The sequence below is a fragment of the Dromaius novaehollandiae genome, chromosome 20 (assembly GCF_036370855.1).
Source record: "Dromaius novaehollandiae isolate bDroNov1 chromosome 20, bDroNov1.hap1, whole genome shotgun sequence".
Taxonomy (NCBI): domain Eukaryota; kingdom Metazoa; phylum Chordata; class Aves; order Casuariiformes; family Dromaiidae; genus Dromaius; species Dromaius novaehollandiae.
Genome location: NC_088117.1, coordinates 11,758,220 through 11,770,423, shown reverse-complemented (window position 1 = coordinate 11,770,423; position 12,204 = coordinate 11,758,220). Strand labels below are relative to the sequence as shown.

Genomic DNA, 12,204 nt, shown 5'->3' with positions numbered 1-12,204 from the left:
CCCCTCGCGCGACTCTTCCAATCAGAGCGGGGCCCAAGGCGGAGGGGCGGGGCGCGGCTTCCATTTTGTTGGCGGCGCGGCGGACGCGAAAGGAGCCCCCTGGTTACGGCGCGGCGGGCGGCTGCGCGGGGGTGGTGGTAGCGGCAAGATGGCGGAGGCGGCGGCGGAGCTGCTGGAGCGGGCGTGCCGGCCCGAGGCGCCGCTGGAGGAGCTGCGGGCTCTGCGGCTGGCCGTGCAGGCCGTGCCGCCGGCCGCCCTCCGCCCCCGCCTGCGCGACGCCCACCTGGGCGCGCTCTTCGGCCTCCTCAGCGCCGGTGACCGGTGAGCGCGGCCTGGCCTAGCCCGGCCCCGCCGCCTCCCCTCTCCCTTCCCCGCGGCGCTCGTTCCCCCATCGCACTCCCTGCCCGCCCTTCTCGGAGTGGGGCTACCGCGGCTGAGGGCCTCGGCCGCGTTCCCCCCCTCAGGGTATCCCTGTCGCTCGCAGGGAGCAGGTGTCTGTGTGTGTCGCCATCCTGGAACGGCTGCTGCAGGCCCTGGACCCGCCCCACCTCATCCGGAACCTCCGAGAGGAGCTTCAGAAAGGCCTTTTCCATCCCGACGACTCCGTGAAAATCCTCACCATATCTCAGGTATGGTTTCCCACCCTGGCCTTTCAGCTTGGCCAGAGCTCCATCTTGGGCCAGGCTGGGTCACTCTCATCTGTTACTGGTAACTTTTTGTGCTAAACTATGAAAAAGCACTGTGCTAAGTGTTAACTGTGAGAGCTGTGTTTGTATGGGCTCCAGCAGTTTTGGACACCTACTGTTCAATATGTTGGCATATAATACTTAATGATGTACCTGTTAAATATCATACACACCTCTGTCAAGGTACAGTTTTAACTTGTAAATGAATCTTCTGTGTATCAGGGACTCTAATCATTTGTGTAAAGTGTTCTTAGCCAGCACTGACAGCAGGTGCTATAGGAATTAAATACAGCAACAGTTTTGCTATTTGGGGTACTTTGAACAATATTGTGAAAATACTGTAGAGGAATAGACTGTAGTAACTTGGTATTTGCTGCAAACTAACAGAAGATGAGTATAAAGGAATGTAACTGAATTAATAGTGTATTTAATCATGTTCTTAGGTTGGGAGGATTGTTGAAAATTCAGATGCTGTTAGAGAAATTATCAACAGTCCTGAATTATTACGGCAAATAATCTATTGCATTGGTGGAGAGAAAATAGCTGTGGCTAAAGAGGTAAGCATTGCTTTCTCTTTTTTCTCCTTAACAAATTAACTGATGTAGAAAAGGTATTCTGTGTGGTGGGTATTGTCTGAGTAGTCTGTCATCTGAGATGACATCTTTCTTTCTCTTTAAAGAAAAGAGAGCATATGTAGGTTGAAAGACTGGTATCAGTTATGTGGCTTAAAAAAAAATTAGCAAATAGGTGGCTTATGTCAGAAGTTAAAAGTGGTAGAAAATGTTACCCAGGATTGCCATCTTCCAGTGGCTGTGGACCCTGAAGTAAACTTGTAGATCTGAATTTAGTGCCAGGGACTTTGGTTTGCAGTAACCATAACTAGCTTTCAGCAGAGATGCAAGTAGTTGTCAGTGAAAAATGAATAGAAGTTAGAATTTTAGCTGCGTAACTGTGATTTAATATGTTAGTAAAGAAGGGCTTTAACTCTGATTGGCTTGAGTTTTCTTCTGTTTCTGTCTTATGATCGACTGTTTTTGTTTGCAGGCCATCAAATCTCTCTCAAGAATTGCACAGACACAAGATGGCTTAGAGGCTTTATTTGTGAGCAGTTTGTTGAGTGACTTGAAAAATGTCATGGCAACAAATGATATTGTACGGTATAGAGTATATGAGGTAAGAATGAGATAAATGTTAGCGTTTGAGTTGCAAAGTATTGCAGTTCTCTTAGACTGCAGTTCTGAGTTAAAATCTGCATTTTTTTGCAGCTTTTAAAACAACATTCATTTTTAACTGCTATACAAACTCTTCTTCACTTCTACATTTTTGTCAAGATTAAAAAAGAGTAAGAAGGTTAGAGCAATGTTGATGCTCAAGTAACATCTTAATTTTTTTCTCCCTTATGGCACAAAGATGTGAGGAACCCAAGCACTGTTTACATCTTCTAATATGTTGTGTTTAGGATATTGGAAAAGCTACCCAGAGTTTCATTAAAGATATATATATATAATGGAATGTTTTGCTTCTCTGAAAGTAAAATCAAAATAGTTTCTGCGGTCTCATTACCTTGGGATGTGAGGCCTCTACTGAAAGTTCAGGAGGGGAAAGAAACAGAGATGCCAAATGGGTCACTCTGGATAAGTATGGTAAAGGAAAAACAATGCAATTCAGACGTTCTAGAGCTTAATAGGAATAGTGATGGCTTTCTGAAAAAAAAAAAGTGTGAAAAAGCAAATGCATGTGCTGTAAACCTGGAATTCTTTATGAACTTGTTTTTCAGGCAAATGTTTTGATGTATAATGAAACATTAAATCACATCTTTAATGTAATTATAGGCTTAGTTTGTGCTTATAAGATATGATTGTGAAGTGTTAACATTACAATGTTTTTACAAACCACTTTTTCCCCCCATGCTTTTATTTAGTTAATTGTTGAGATCTCTTCAGTGTCAGCTGACTCACTAAACTACTGTGCAAACAGTGGATTAATATCAGAGTTAATTGGAGAGTTGACTGGAGAAGATGTGCTGGTCAGGTATGTTGGTAGTGAGTTTGCCAGTGAGATTTCCCACACTGTTAAAACACAGGTGTTCACTCTCAGTAACCTTCTCTTAACACATTTGTGTGTGTTTCTTTTGTAACTCTGTTCAGGAAAGCTGTCTACTCCCCCGCACCTCTTTTTGAATAGTCTTGTATGTAAAATACTGTTTACTTAAATTTGAGAATGAAGATGAAGTTTTCCGCAGTATGTTCCAAGAGCTTTGATGCTGGGCTGCAATATCAGCACTTCTTTTTGTGTGTTTCTTAAAGAAAGATAGCTGAGTGAGCTTGGAGGAATGTTGGACAGTTGCATGGGTTTTCTTTATTTTCTTATACTTATTCTCAAAATGTGTTTTTCTAATACCTAGAGTAAGAAAAATTTATCTGAATAGGACAACTGAACTGTTTGTCTGTTGCAGAGCTACATGTATAGAGATGGTAACCTCACTGGCTTATACTCCCCATGGACGCCAGTATCTTGCTCAACAAGGAGTTATTGATAAAATTTCCAATATTATCATTGGTGCAGAGTCTGATCCTTTTTCAAGCTTCTATTTACCAGGTGAAATTGTGCATTTCTTGTTTCCAGTGTTTAGTGCTTGCTTTTAATAATGTGTTAAACTGAGAGGACTGTTAAGCCTTGCTTTTGAAAGGTTATGTGAGTTTTTGCATATTAGAACCCATCTTGTATTGGGTATATACAAAAAATGCTGAAGGACAGTCTAATATGTGAATAATGCTTTTCATTAAGAGTGGTAGAAAAGGTAAGATTTGGATAGACTACTGTAAATGTGAAGTTTAAATATTATTGTAGTCTTCTTGAACTCAACCCCCCTAAAACCTGTTAAATCAAGAATTAAGTAGCTGTTAGATGGATTCGTCTTGTAGTCATAGAGAAAATGTCACCACCTGAGCTATGCAAAAGGTATTTCTAGGTTATGGTGCTGCATTTCATATTCTTAAGTTTCCCTTGAGAGCCAAGGAGAACTTGCTTTTCCTTTGTATTATTGCTTCTTCAAAATACCGGCCTGTTCCTTGGCATTATCTTTATTCTGATGCATTGCAAAACAGTATTTGCATTAACAATACTTGTTTAACAGTGGGGGGAAAAAAAACTTATCTTTGATTTTGGCATAGCCAAAATCATTGTTCCTGTACCCTGAATTTTTTTTGTCTTCTCAGGATTCGTTAAATTTTTTGGAAATCTGGCTGTGGTAGACAGCCCACAGCAGATCTGTGAACGATACCCCGTGTTTGTGGAGAAAGTCTTTGAAATGGCAGAAAGTCATGATCCAACCATGATCGGAGTGGCTGTAGACACACTAGGAATCCTGGGATCAAATGTGGAAGGCAAACAGGTTTTGCAGAAAACTAGTTCGTATCAATTTTTTCTATAATAATAATCTCGTAGATCATAATGAGATTGACTTCATATTGTATAATATGGAAAAAATTGGAAAATATGTATATTTCTCTAATTCTCATAATAAGTATCTGAATGGGTGTGGAACAGCTGTTGGTTGTTAACTGTCTTGCCAGGCATGGCAGTGTGAAATACTTGACAACTAGAATTCTGGTATTGCAGACATGACTTAAGTGAGTTTTTTTTTTTTTTTCTAGCGAGCTGCATCATACAAATCTTCAGTGATGTTGTAATTCTAGGTTCCTTCGGGCCTACTGATATCGTGGCCTTCTCCCCGCTTGGGCAAAGAAAATAGAAGTGATCATATAATGACACTTCTGTTGAGGGACTGCATTGTTTCTCTTAATATAAAGTGGTCATGAGTATTGAAATGAGGTGCTAGGCTTCTTGACAGTAGTGCAAATTTTTAAGTGAAAATCTGTGTTAGCAGATAGTTATTGGAGCATTGTAGAATGGGATTGAAGATTTCTAATCACAAATGTGTCCACGCTTCCCAAGCTAACTCAATTATCTGTCATGCATAGCTTTCTTTTTGGAAGCCTTTGGATAGTCCAGATGTATGAATGAAAGCTTTTGTTTCTTTCTTTACCTTAGAGCCATATGAAGCAAAAGAAATCTTGCACTGATTTAATTATAATAGATTAAGAAACTGCCTTTCTTGGGTTGTGTATCCAGCACTCTTTCTACTAGTTTACTTATTATAATGTCTCTGATAACAATTTTCTGCTCCTATAGAGATCTGTCCAAACTAAATGAAAGCATTTTGTTTTTATTTTCAAAGGAAGTAGATTCCAAAATCTGTTGAACAGAATAGGGCACCAGGCAAAGAATGCCCCAACGGAATTAAGACTTCGATGCTTGGATGCCATTTCCTCTCTTCTTTACTTGCCTGTAAGTTTTTTGTGGTTTTTTTTTTTTTTTTTTTTTTTTTTTTTTTTAAATCTGTGAGAACTAAATTATTGTGCATCTAACTAAGGGTGTGAAGACCTCTTGCAGCATCTCAGTTAGGTGCCTGTTCCTAAGTATCCCAGATCATTAACTTTACCGTTCTGAAATTCCCTGATTTGTTTGATGCTCAAGGTAAGCATTTACGTGGGTTTATAAGAAGCCACATGCTCGGAGTTTGTTTCTAAACCTTGAAATCAAGATAACATTGTCAAGGGAAGCAGAGTAAACAGTATAATATTCTTGTGCTTTAAAGGGATCATGGCAAACTGCTTAAGCCTTGTGTGTGGTGTTTAAGTTCAGTGACCTAGTTCTAATAGTGTAGTTTTGAGCTGTTTTCACTTATCTTGCGGGACTGCACTCCAGCAGTAGTGTACCAAAATAGTTTGAACTTATTTCCATGAATAAGTGGCTTTCTGTATTTTGTTAAGCTTGAAAGACAGAACTAATCTATTCAAGTTTAATCTGTTGGTGGTACAGTCTAACTTCCTTACCTATTGAACAGATGCTCAAAACTTGAAAAGTGTTTATAATCCTAACCAAGTTCTTCCATTTCTGCACATTTCTCTGATGTGTATAGCCAGAGCAGCAGACAGAAGACCTCTTGAGAATGACCGAATCATGGTTCGCATCCCTGTCTAGCCAACCGTTGGAACTCTTCAGGAGCATCAGTACTCAGCCATTTCCTGATCTCCACTGTGGGGCTTTAAGAGTATTTACTGTAAGCTTACTTCTTTTTAAAGACTGGGTAGTGAATTCTGTTGTCATTCACAGTCAGATTGTGACAATGAGCGTCACAAACTTCTTGTTGAAATAAGGCCTCTTTCCCTGTGCTCCAGTTGCATTCACTGTTTGAATAATTCAACAGATGGGTCAGGTCTGCAGTGCTTATTTTCTTGTAAAGTTTGGGGTGGGAGGGAAACCCTCCAAACCTGGATTTTTAAGAGGCTACTTTGTCAGATACACTGCTTTAATAATTCATTTACAATGTAAAAGAGAAGCACTGAGCTCCTCTTGTTTTCCAGTGATAAGCACCACTGCTTGGACAGAGGTGGTAGTTGTGTCACTATCGTGTAGCGTGAATATCCCACTTCAGTTTTAATCTGTTCTTTGGTTATAGCTTAAGTTTCCTGTGTTACTAGTTCAGGTTTTTCAAAATGAGTTTTGTTTTGTTTTTTTTCCTCTTCACATTTAGGCTATTGCAAACCAACCGTGGGCCCAGAAGTTGATGCTTGACAGTCCTGGGTTTGTGGAATATATTGTAGACAGATCTGTGGAACCTGATAAAGCTTCGAAGGATGCCAAATACGAACTGGTTAAGGCCCTTGTAAACTCTAAAACAATTGCGGAAATCTTTGGAAATCAGTATTACCTGAGGCTTAGGGCTTACTTGCATGAAGGCCCTTATTATGTTAAGGCAGTTTCTACTACAGCTGTGGAAGGAGCAGAATAGTGTCACAACAGTAGTCTGTCTCAGTTTTCCTTCTTGCAAACTATATTACTGAAATAGCTGTTAAGATTCTCCCACACTGGAGTTATTTTAGAATGCCTCTTCAAAGAAACTTGAAGTATTTGACTCAAATTGAAGTAAGTCACGAGTGCAAATTGTAACCCAGAGGGCACAGTGTTATTTCCCTTAGTCTCATGGTATAAATCCTCTGTGTACTATCCTGAGACAAGTAACCAAGGTAAGCACTCGGTCACAAACTGCAGATTCTGTGTTATTTTGCAGAAACTATCAGTGTTTAGTTAAACTGTTCTTGGGCTTGGAGTTCCTATCATGTTTTCTCAGTAGATTATACTACAATTAAAAAACACCAAAACACCTTGAGGTTCACTACCTCAGATGCTGCCATCGTTCCTCTTTTTTTTCTTCCTTATACCTGCTGAAGTTGGTACTCGCATGGAAAATACTCCTTTAGCCAGTCACATTCCCTCAGAAACCTAGTAGTTAGAAATAAACTGGTAACCTTCCAAAGGGTTTGTGCCTGTGTGAGGGAGTACAGACTGGATTCTCTTTTATTATCAATTTGCTGGATGTAAGTCTTGTTTGAAAAAATATCCTAAATATTGTTTACATTTTATGCTGAGAACGACGAGAAACTTTTAGCCCTTTTTAAACAAAAAATGGAAACTCCTAATGTATAAAACCAAACTGGGAGCTTCGTCTCTTAACTGCTACTTTGTATGACAGTTCAGTTTACTTGCTCAAAAGGAGCATGAGCTGTAGTGCTATAAATCTACTTCAGAACCAAATCTTAAATTGTTTACACTATTTTTATCAGGAACTTTTTAGTTTTGTGTTATTTAAAAAAGGCATGAGAATTTTAGTTGCTTGAGTTGTAATAGATGGGGTAAGATCAAAAAGCTTTTGTGTTCAAATGCTTAAATGGAATTGAGGAGGAAACAAATGTAGTACCTCATGAGGCTTTATATCTCCCTCTGAAGATGGTTAGCTAGCATATGGATGGGATGTAAGGCTATCTGTACCACTGGCCACACCAGTAAGTAGTGGTGATGTGTCTTAGTCTGTAAAGAAAGACCATGATGCACTTCATACCAGAAGCTCATTTTTCTTGAGAGCATAAAAGAAAAATGTGAGGTCAAGCTGGAGGAAACAATAAAACACAAGATTACTGAAATAACTCAAAGTAGTAGTGTGTCAAGTCAGGTATGCCTCTGGAAAGTACTTGCCTTTGTCCTCACTCTGCCAAGTGACTTGGGATAATCTAGGTGTGTAGTAACTTTTCTTGCTTGTAGTAGCTTTGGGCTGCAACAGAGGTGATAGTATTTTCTGCCAAAAAAAATTCCTGTTGCAGAATGGAAGGGGGCGCAGAGAAGCAGAGTGGTTGGGGAAAGGCTCTTAATGTGTAATGAGCCATCTGAATGCAGGTGATCTGCCTTGTTGCTTATGATCTGCCTTTTTACTGGTATGTACAAAAAGCTGTTGTCTGAAATTTTACTACTGCTCGCACTTTCTTCCTCAGTATGCTTAGTAAACATCTGCTAGTGAGAAATGTACTACAGTGTGTCTCATTTGTAAACAGAGTACCAGCAGCTCCATGAATCCTGCATCCAGAAAAACATGAAAGTACTTAGAAACGAAGCAAAAGAATTTGAAGTCCTTATTTTGCACTTGTATTGGACTGTTCAGCTTTGCTACTTTAGGTGGCTTTGTGTGCTGTTAGCTCTGTATGAGCCCTGTATGAAAATCTCTGTAAAAGAAATCAATATAAACCTTTTTTGCAATTTATGAGTCTCTTCCCTGTGTGTTTTCAGCTGTTGCTTATAAAAGTTGCTCTGCGTGCCAAGACTTAAGCATCTGCTTTGCATGGTACATTTGCCTGATAAAATATTCTAGAATACAGATGCCAAACAGGGTTTTTTATACATGCATAATACTTTATTTTGTTGAGCTCAAAGCTTGAACAAACATGGATTAATTGATCACTTTTATCCCTTATTCTCATAGTTCCCTACCCTTCCTGTATAGAGCCATGTGGCTTACATGTTGCTACTGGTATTTCTTGTGTACAAGGGAAAACTAGGGTTTCTCCCCCTGCCTGTAATGTGAACAGGTAGAGGAATTAAGGAAAAACAAACGAATGATGGAGAAAGGGAACTGAGGAAGGGAACAACTTTTAAAAAAGCTCATTGCTTGACTGGCTAACAACCTGCATAACTTGGTATTTAAAAAGAGGAATTGTGGCTTCTCTGGAGCACACATCTACCTCCTTCAGACAGTGGGAAGAGCAGAGGGGGCCGTCAAAGGTACGTATGTCTCTTCCCATGTGTCTCTATCACAATTGTAGAATGAACTTGTCCAGCTAGTTTTTTCTTCTGAAAGAGCTGGTATGGAAAAGCTAATCTGGAGGACATAGGCAAGGGTGGGCTTGTGTGTCCTGTAACTGCTCCCTCAGGTAGGGGATTTTTGCATTCTGCTGGCGAATTAGTTGGTGAATTTGTTCTGACTCCACTGCTGGCTCTGTTCTCCAGAGCAATATTCTGCTTCTGAGCTGCTTTTGTCAGGGTTTCTCTGATGCCGTGACTGTGACAGAAGTAGTGTTGTTCAGCAGGTCAGTTGGACTTCTTGTCTAAAGTCTCTGCAGGCTGGTTATCCAAGCAAATTCACATGATGCTTCGGTGTCTGTTCCCAGCCTAAGCTGTCCTATAACTTTATTGGTACTGTAAAATAGGGTGTTTAGAGGTCGATTCCTTTACTGAGGATGAGAAGATTCCTCTGTCACAAAATACTTTGGAAGTAGGTGATGCCCCAGTTACTCAAATTGGATCAAAAATGCAGAAATAGTTTTGGCATAAGGTAGAGGCACTTGGCTGGAAAACACTGGATACAGACCAACTTTCTTTGAATGCTCATCTTCTATGCATGCAGTTGTACATATTCAATATAGCTAGAAGTACATCTGGTTCTTTTGCTATCAGAAAATCTCTAAAACAGGTTAGAGCATTAAGAATCCCTTTAGTCTTAAAGGGAAGAGTGCTAACTTTGAGAGGAGATGCAGGTTTTTAACCAGCCATTTTATCTTGTTCATGTTCAGTGAAAGAAAATGTAGGCTTTCTCTGCAAAAGTTAAATCTTAGTCAGCAAAATGAAGAGCCTCATTTTTTATTGTATCTATGTTAAACTGTTTGAACTTATCAAAGTAGGTCAGAACTTTGCAGGACACCAGCCCGTAGTAAGTTTCCAGTAATGAGCAATCTTTTCCATCGCTTATTTCCCTCCAGTCTTTAAATAGCTCATCCTCTTTCATGTTGGAAGAGGTGAAAATGAATTTATAGCAGCACCGGTTGTATCTGATGTGCTTTTCCCCAGAAAACCGAGAGCTGTGAATAGGAGTGATGCCAGCTTTCTTAGCGCAGATCCCAACAAAGATATCGGGGGGCACTGAAACGGGCACTTCCTCGGCGGCTACGTACACCTTCCGAGCTACGTCCTGGGAAACCACGAACGCTGTCCCGCTGCAGTAATCCGGGTAAAACTCGTCTGGATATTGACTGATGGGGACAAAGCCAGGGCTTTTGGGGTCTCTGTCAGGTACTGCTTGATGAATGACTCTCCCGATATAAATGTCCTCTAGTTGTGTTAAGCTAAGCAAGTATCCAACCAGGCTTGGAATACTGACAAACATTTCTTCATTGGTTTTAAGGATGTACCTTGCTTGGGGACAGAAAGTTACTGTCCATTCCATGCCCATCACAATCTTCTGCGTCTGAGTCGTGGGAGAATCGATGAAACTTCCTTCAATGATGTCTCTGTGCTTTTGAGACTCTTCATTGATTTCCAGCTGGGTGATTACTGAAGCTGGCTTTCCTAAAGCGAACAACGTAAGGACAGCATAACCTCCGGTGTCTGTCACGTTACCCCACGTCTGCCTGATCATGTTGCGCCTTGTCCTGTTTTCTGGGCTGCTGCAGACGAGAACGAGCAAAAATACCTCTTGATGTGAGCACGCCCCTGTACTGCTGGTGGTGTAAGACCTGGAGAGATTGGCCTTCAGAGGATCCGTGTCTAATTTCCTAGCCCTCTCCCTGATTTCAAGAACCTTCGCATCAGTGTAGGAAAGAGGCAATGAGCGCAGGAAGTATTCCTCCAGTAAATCTGCTCCAAAAAGCAGTGCATGGAAAAGCAAGACGTTAAACAGAATGAAGCACCACTGATGGGTCCGGAGCCTGCAGACTGTCAGCTGCGGAGGAGAAGAAATGAATGTTGAATTAGCTTGTTGCTAGGCTAGAAAGGTTTTCATTCATCTTAGGACGCATTCATGCAAGACAATCTCCACTTCTAGATCACAGTCTCTGTATTATTAATGTAAGGCTTTGAACAGCCTGTTTTTCCTTCTAGAAACCTAAAGAATGAACCCTGCTTGTGGTACGGTGTGAGATCCCAAGACAAGGACATCACGGTGCTGTAGTTTAAAAGGCTCCTTTCTGCACATCCCCACGTGGAAATACTGAGGATAACTGACAGCATTCAAATAATTCCTGGCTGTTTTTTTTTTTTTTAACCCATTGCTTATGATCTGAGATATCAGAGGACACGTACTAGCCTGTAGAGGATTTGTTAACTACCCATTAAGTGAATCTTCGATAGCGGGTTTTTACAAGGCCGTGTGAAACTGGACAGGAGGAGAAGCGAAAGGAAAGTCGGCGTCACGCAGCACTGGAGTCGGTCATTCAGACCCAAACCCCGTCTCTGCGTGGGGACCATCCCCCTGCCAGTCCTGCCCCCTTGGTTCGGGCTCGCTCGCTGTCGCGTTCAGCTGGCCCCAGAAACGGGCAGGCTGCAGCTCAGCCTCCCCTTCCCTGCTGCGATGCCCTTGCACAGCCCCTACATAGGAAGCAATTGCGATTTTTTTTTTTCCCCTCTATTGTCAGTGCTGCTGACTCAAATGGTGGCTGCGAGCTCAATGTTTTCGAGTTAGCGTTACTATCTGCACGTGCCGGGGAAGGGAGTCCTGGAGCAGCCGTATCGCAGTTCGTGCAGTGAGTGGGCAGCCTCATGCCAGGCTCCCTGCAGATGGGTTAGTAAGGCAGAGCGCTTACCTGCATGCTGGCAGGGACCGCGGGGCACGGCCGCCTGGGACTGCGTTCGGGTCAGAAGCAGACTTTCCCCGTCTGCAGCCCGGGAGGCAACGTGCGTATCTGGGGCTGCGGGATTGGGTTACTCCCTAACGGCCGGGCGCGCTGACTCCCACCTTACGCGGCTGCAGGGAGGAAAGCTGATCCGGGAGGAGGATCGTATTGCAGCTGCATAAAACACAAAGCAAGCAAAACTAGCCTTTGCCTGCATTTCTGATGCTTAGATGGGGCTTGCGTTGGAGTCACTGGATCTCGGAGATGTAACGGTGTGAAGCAGCTGCTAGCAACGACTCCGTGGAGCAGGCTCTGCTGCTGCGAGGCTGTTGCATCTGCCGGTTTGCTGGGTGCTCTCCGACTGTGCCGTTCCCCCGGGTTCCCGTGCCTTGGGGCATGGGCCTGCGCTCTGCCCGTCCTGAGCACGGTTTGGTGCCCGAGCTCGTGGGTTGCCCTGTGCTGGGACCCTGCGATGGGGCAGATGCTCTTAGTGACACGGCTGCTGGTGCTGGGCGAGGCCG

At 42.4% G+C, this 12,204-nt stretch overlaps 2 protein-coding genes across 2 annotated transcripts; one reads left to right on the top strand and one right to left on the bottom strand.

Annotated features, from left to right (window-relative positions):
- The first annotated feature begins 45 nt into the window (after nucleotides 1–45).
- PSMD5 (proteasome 26S subunit, non-ATPase 5) lies at nucleotides 46–8,343 on the top strand. Its single transcript, XM_026094485.2, has 10 exons — nucleotides 46–321; nucleotides 485–629; nucleotides 1,130–1,243; nucleotides 1,731–1,859; nucleotides 2,608–2,717; nucleotides 3,142–3,284; nucleotides 3,905–4,096; nucleotides 4,927–5,036; nucleotides 5,671–5,811; nucleotides 6,286–8,343. The coding sequence occupies exons 1-10, from the start codon at nucleotides 149–151 to the stop codon at nucleotides 6,541–6,543; spliced, it is 1,515 nt and encodes a 504-aa protein (XP_025950270.1). The 5' UTR covers nucleotides 46–148; the 3' UTR covers nucleotides 6,544–8,343.
- A 135-nt stretch (nucleotides 8,344–8,478) lies between these two features.
- Nucleotides 8,479–11,774, bottom strand: B3GALT9 (beta-1,3-galactosyltransferase 9). The gene is made up of 2 exons (XM_026094475.2): nucleotides 11,654–11,774; nucleotides 8,479–10,794 (listed from the first exon to the last, which is right to left on the bottom strand). The coding sequence occupies exons 1-2, from the start codon at nucleotides 11,657–11,659 to the stop codon at nucleotides 9,688–9,690; spliced, it is 1,113 nt and encodes a 370-aa protein (XP_025950260.1). The 5' UTR covers nucleotides 11,660–11,774; the 3' UTR covers nucleotides 8,479–9,687.
- Between the last annotated feature and the right edge of the window lie 430 nt (nucleotides 11,775–12,204).

Coding starts and splice junctions, on each gene's coding strand:
- PSMD5 (XM_026094485.2), top strand. CDS start 149: ATGGCGGAGGCGGCGGCGGAGCTGCTGGAGCGGGCGTGCCGGCCCGAG. Junction 322..484: donor CTCCTCAGCGCCGGTGACCG/GTGAGCGCGGCC, acceptor TGTCGCTCGCAG/GGAGCAGGTGTCTGTGTGTG. Junction 3,285..3,904: donor TTCAAGCTTCTATTTACCAG/GTGAAATTGTGC, acceptor TTGTCTTCTCAG/GATTCGTTAAATTTTTTGGA.